Source organism: Hyla sarda, unplaced genomic scaffold, assembly GCF_029499605.1.
Source record: "Hyla sarda isolate aHylSar1 unplaced genomic scaffold, aHylSar1.hap1 scaffold_1322, whole genome shotgun sequence".
NCBI lineage: Eukaryota > Metazoa > Chordata > Amphibia > Anura > Hylidae > Hyla > Hyla sarda.
Window position 1 is genome coordinate 440 of NW_026607947.1, and position 4,561 is coordinate 5,000.

General features: G+C 52.3%; 1 protein-coding gene across 1 annotated transcript in view; it reads right to left on the minus strand.

Moving 5' to 3' along the window:
- Window positions 1–1,006: 1,006 nt before the first annotated feature.
- Window positions 1,007–4,561, minus strand: part of CNOT9 (CCR4-NOT transcription complex subunit 9) — a 71,857-nt gene continuing 68,302 nt past the window's right edge. Inside the window, exon 4 of the mRNA XM_056552010.1 lies at window positions 1,007–3,673. Coding sequence (XP_056407985.1) covers window positions 3,505–3,673 — 169 coding nt within the window. The 3' untranslated portion in view covers window positions 1,007–3,504. The remainder of the gene's footprint in view (window positions 3,674–4,561) is intronic.

The following is a 4,561-nucleotide window of genomic DNA, read 5'->3' on the forward strand; positions in this document are numbered from 1 at the left end:
AGATCTATATATATATACACACACAGAGGGAATAAACCTGTGTTACTGCAATCCTTTCCTGTGAGGAATACTTAATTATATAGAAACATTTCAGGGGGACACTATATACGGCCATGACTATATATCCATCCACCATATATCAGTTATATATTTATCCACCATCTATTTATTTGTCATGTATCCATCTACCATATACTGTATATCTGATATATATTCATTCACCCTTTATCCATCACATATTCGTCTACTGTATATCCAAGACTAGGAACAAATCTACATCTCCCATTTTGTGTTTTTATAGCCTAGAATTGTGGGGGACTCCTCCCCTATAGAGAATAAAGTCCTATAAACATCATCTCCAACATACTAAACCATTTCTGGTGCCCAAACTGTGTAGAAGTGGGGTGATAAATAATCTGTGAGGGAAAGAGATCGGCCATAGAGAGCGGAGTCAGAGAGTCCCTTAATTATTTTCAGACCCAAAAAAACCCTCAACTTCGCCAAATAATTATCTTATAAGGATCCAAATCTCAATCCTCCCTGATAGAAGTTAAGGTGCCCGACTGCTCCTCATTACACCCTGCACTCAGGGCAGTTTTACTAGGGTGGTGGAGGGTGACAGGGCGGTGTAAGGGTCACAGTAAACCAACATAAGAAACTTTGGAATATCTTACCAGAGAAAAAAATGCTTTCCCAGGTTCCATCACTGTATTCATTCCTTCTGTCTATTATATACTGAACTAATTGTATCCTGGTATCGGGAGGACAAAGCCGCAGGACCTGAGAGATATCTTAAAACTATTCCAGATGTTGTGCAACTGTGCAGGGTAAGTGTTCTTATCCTATATCGCTTTCCCCCCTGCATTTCATACTTCACCAGGGGCACTTGTCTCTTTCTTTCTTTGTGTAAACAACACCGGTCATATAATGGCCACAAATAGCACCGCTATAGACATACACAGGACAAGTTGGTGTAAGAAAAGGCAGAAAGAGTAAAGAACAAAAAGCCAGTGGTTTCATTATTTATTAAAACCTGCAGCACATGAAGATCCACATTCTACTTTTTGGAACGCTTCGCGCACACTTCAGAAAACAGTTCGCAAACAACTTATTGAACATCTTCGTAGCCAAAATATAAAAAAATTGTATTCAGTTTCTTCTCTTTTGTAATGTGACACAGTGAGGGAAAGAGCAAAGATGGCGGGCAGTGGACTATGCGGCTGCAGAGGTTCTGCGATGGGTCAGGTGATGGTGCGGGGGCTGCAGAGGTTTAGCGATGGGTCAGGTGATGGTCCGGGGGCTGCAGAGGTTTAGCGATGCATCAGGTGATGGTCCGGGGGCTGCACAGGTTGTTCAGTGGGTCAGGTGATGGTGCGGAAGCTGCAGAGGTTTAGCGATGGGTCAGGTGATGGTCCGGGGGCTGCAGAGGTTTAGCGATGGGTCAGGTGATGGTCCGGGGGCTGCAGAGGTTTAGCGATGCATCAGGTGATGGTCCGGGGGCTGCAGAGGTTCTGCGATGGGTCAGGTGATGATCAGGGGGCTGCAGAGGTTCTGCGATGGGTCAGGTGATGGTCGGGGGGCTGCAGAGGTTTAGCGATGGGTCAGGTGATGGTGCGGGGGCTGCAGAGGTTCTGCGATGGGTCAGGTGATGGTCCTGGGGCTGCAGAGGTTCTGCGATGGGTCAGGTGATGGTCAGGGGGCTGCAGAGGTTTTGCGATGGGTCAGGTGATGGTCCAGGGGCTGCAGAGGTTCTGCGATGGGTCAGGTGATGGTCCAGGGGCTGCAGAGGTTTTGCGATGGGTCAGGTAATGGTCCGGGGGCTGCAGAGGTTCTGCGATGGGTCAGGTGATGGTCAGGGGGCTGCAGAGGTTCTGCAGTGGGTCAGGTAATGGTCAGGGGGCTGCAGAGGTTTTGCGATGGGTCAGGTGATTGTCCAGGGGCTGCAGAGGTTTTGCGATGCATCAGGTGATGGTCAGGGGGCTGCAGAGGTTCTTCAGTGGGTCAGGTAATGGTCCGGGGGCTGCACAGGTTGTGCAGTGGGTCAGGAAATGGTCCGGGGGCTACAGAGGTTTTGCGATGCATCAGGTGATGGTCCGGGGGCTGCAGAGGTTTAGCGATGCATCAGGTGATGGTCCGGGGGCTGCAGAGGTTTAGCGATGCATCAGGTGATGGTCCGGGGGCTGCACAGGTTGTGCAGTGGGTCAGGTGATGGTGCGGGAGCTGCAGAGGTTTAGCGATGGGTCAGGTGATGGTCCGGGGGCTGCAGAGGTTTAGCGATGGGTCAGGTGATGGTCCGGGGGCTGCAGAGGTTTAGCGATGCATCAGGTGATGGTCCGGGGGCTGCAGAGGTTCTGCGATGGGTCAGGTGATGATCAGGGGGCTGCAGAGGTTCTGCGATGGGTCAGGTGATGGTCGGGGGGCTGCAGAGGTTTAGCGATGGGTCAGGTGATGGTCAGGGGGCTGCAGAGGTTTAGCGATGCATCAGGTGATGGTCCGGGGGCTGCAGAGGTTTTGCGATGGGTCAGGTGATGGTCCAGGGGCTGCAGAGGTTTTGCGATGGGTCAGGTGATGGTCCGAGGGCTGCAGAGGTTCTGCGATGGGTCAGGTGATGGTCAGGGGGCTGCAGAGGTTCTGCAGTGGGTCAGGTAATGGTCAGGGGGCTGCAGAGGTTTTGCGATGGGTCAGGTGATGGTCCAGGGGCTGCAGAGGTTTTGCGATGCATCAGGTGATGGTCAGGGGGCTGCAGAGGTTCTTCAGTGGGTCAGGTAATGGTCCGGGGGCTGCACAGGTTGTGCAGTGGGTCAGGTAATGGTCCGGGGGCTACAGAGGTTTTGCGATGGGTCAGGTGATGGTCAGGGGGCTGCAGAGGTTCTGCGATGGGTCAGGTAATGGTCAGGGGGCTGCAGAGGTTTTGCGATGGGTCAGGTGATGGTCCGGGGGCTGCAGAGGTTCTGCGATGGGTCAGGTAATGGTCAGGGGGCTGCAGAGGTTCTGTGATGGGTCAGGTGATGGTCCGGGGGCTGCAGAGGTTTAGCGATGCATCAGGTGATGGTCCGGGGGCTGCAGAGGTTCTGCGATGGGTCAGGTGATGGTCAGGGGGCTGCAGAGGTTTAGCGATGCATCAGGTGATGGTCAGGGGGCTACAGAGGTTTTGCGATGGGTCAGGTGATGGTCAGGGGGCTGCAGAGCCTTTGCGATGGGTCAGGGGATGGTCCGGGGACTGCAGCTTTTGCGATGGGTCAGGTGCGGGAGCTGATGAGTCCAACCAAGGAACTTCATTATAGGTTAGTTGTTTGTAAACATGACACTAGATCACCACAGCCCCATGACCAGACGATCCAGCATGAGGTTCTAAAGAGGAAAATTCTTGATCAACAAGAATAACGCCAGCCCCATCTTAGAGGTGGTAGATCAGATATCTGGGCCATGAAAGTCTTGAGTGCAGTCACATGAGACCAAAACTCCACCTTCCTGCCACCCCCGCTCATCTGCTTCACTGCGAGGTCACTGAGGAGGAAGTGGGATACCCCGGGGGTCGGTCACTTGACCTTCTTGTAGGTTCTTAACCAGCTGAGCCAACCAGCGCTTGGTTGTGGTATCGTCCTTCAGTACCTGGGCAAATGTTGTGTCCTTCAACTGGTCCGGAAGACATTGTCTCAGCGCCTCACGTGCTCTGTAATGGAAACAATAGGTTAGTCACAGCCTAAACCTAGTAATTCATGCTAAGAAGCAAATAGATAAAATACAACATGTGGATGTGCGGCTATGTTTATTTCTCTTACAGCCAAAACAGACCCAACACAATGCAGCAATCCTGCTGCTCTCTAAGGACAGTGTATAAATCAGAAGGTAGATTGTTCCCTTTATAAACTGATAAAAGCAAAGCAATGGGGGCAAAATACAAAAGCCCACAACCTACAGCTCCCACTGAGACGTTTCCCAGTCCCCACTGATCCCACTTCCAGGCTCATCCAATCAGTGACATCAGAAGTGGGAGCCAGCTGTCACTGTGGGGTCTTTCCTGTAGGAAAAACAAAAAGAGCGACAACCAGGGAAGTGGAAGACCAAGATGTCATGGCAGGAGCTGCAGAAGGGAGTATGCCCCCCCCCCCCAACATATAAAAAGACTTCTACATAGCCATTGTGCCGAATAGGAAGACAGGAAATGGGGGTGGAGCCTAGATGGTGTAGAGGCAGAAGACAGGAAGTGGGGGGTGGAGCCTAGATGGTGCAGAGGCAGAAGACAGGAAGTGGGGGTGGAGCCTAGATGGTGCAAAGGCAGAAGACAGGAAGTGGGGGTGGAGCCTAGATGGTGTAGAGGCAGAAGACAGGAAGTGGGGGTGGAGCCTAGATGGTGCAGAGGCAGAAGACAGGAAGTGGGGGTGGAGCCTAGATGGTGCAAAGGCAGAAGACAGGAAGTGGGGGTGGAGCCTAGATGGTGCAAAGGCAGAAGACAGGAAGTGGGGGTGGAGCCTAGATGGTGCAGAGGCAGAAGACAGGAAGTGGGGGTGGAGCCTAGATGGTGCAGAGGCAGAAGACAGGAAGTGGGGGTGGAGCCTAG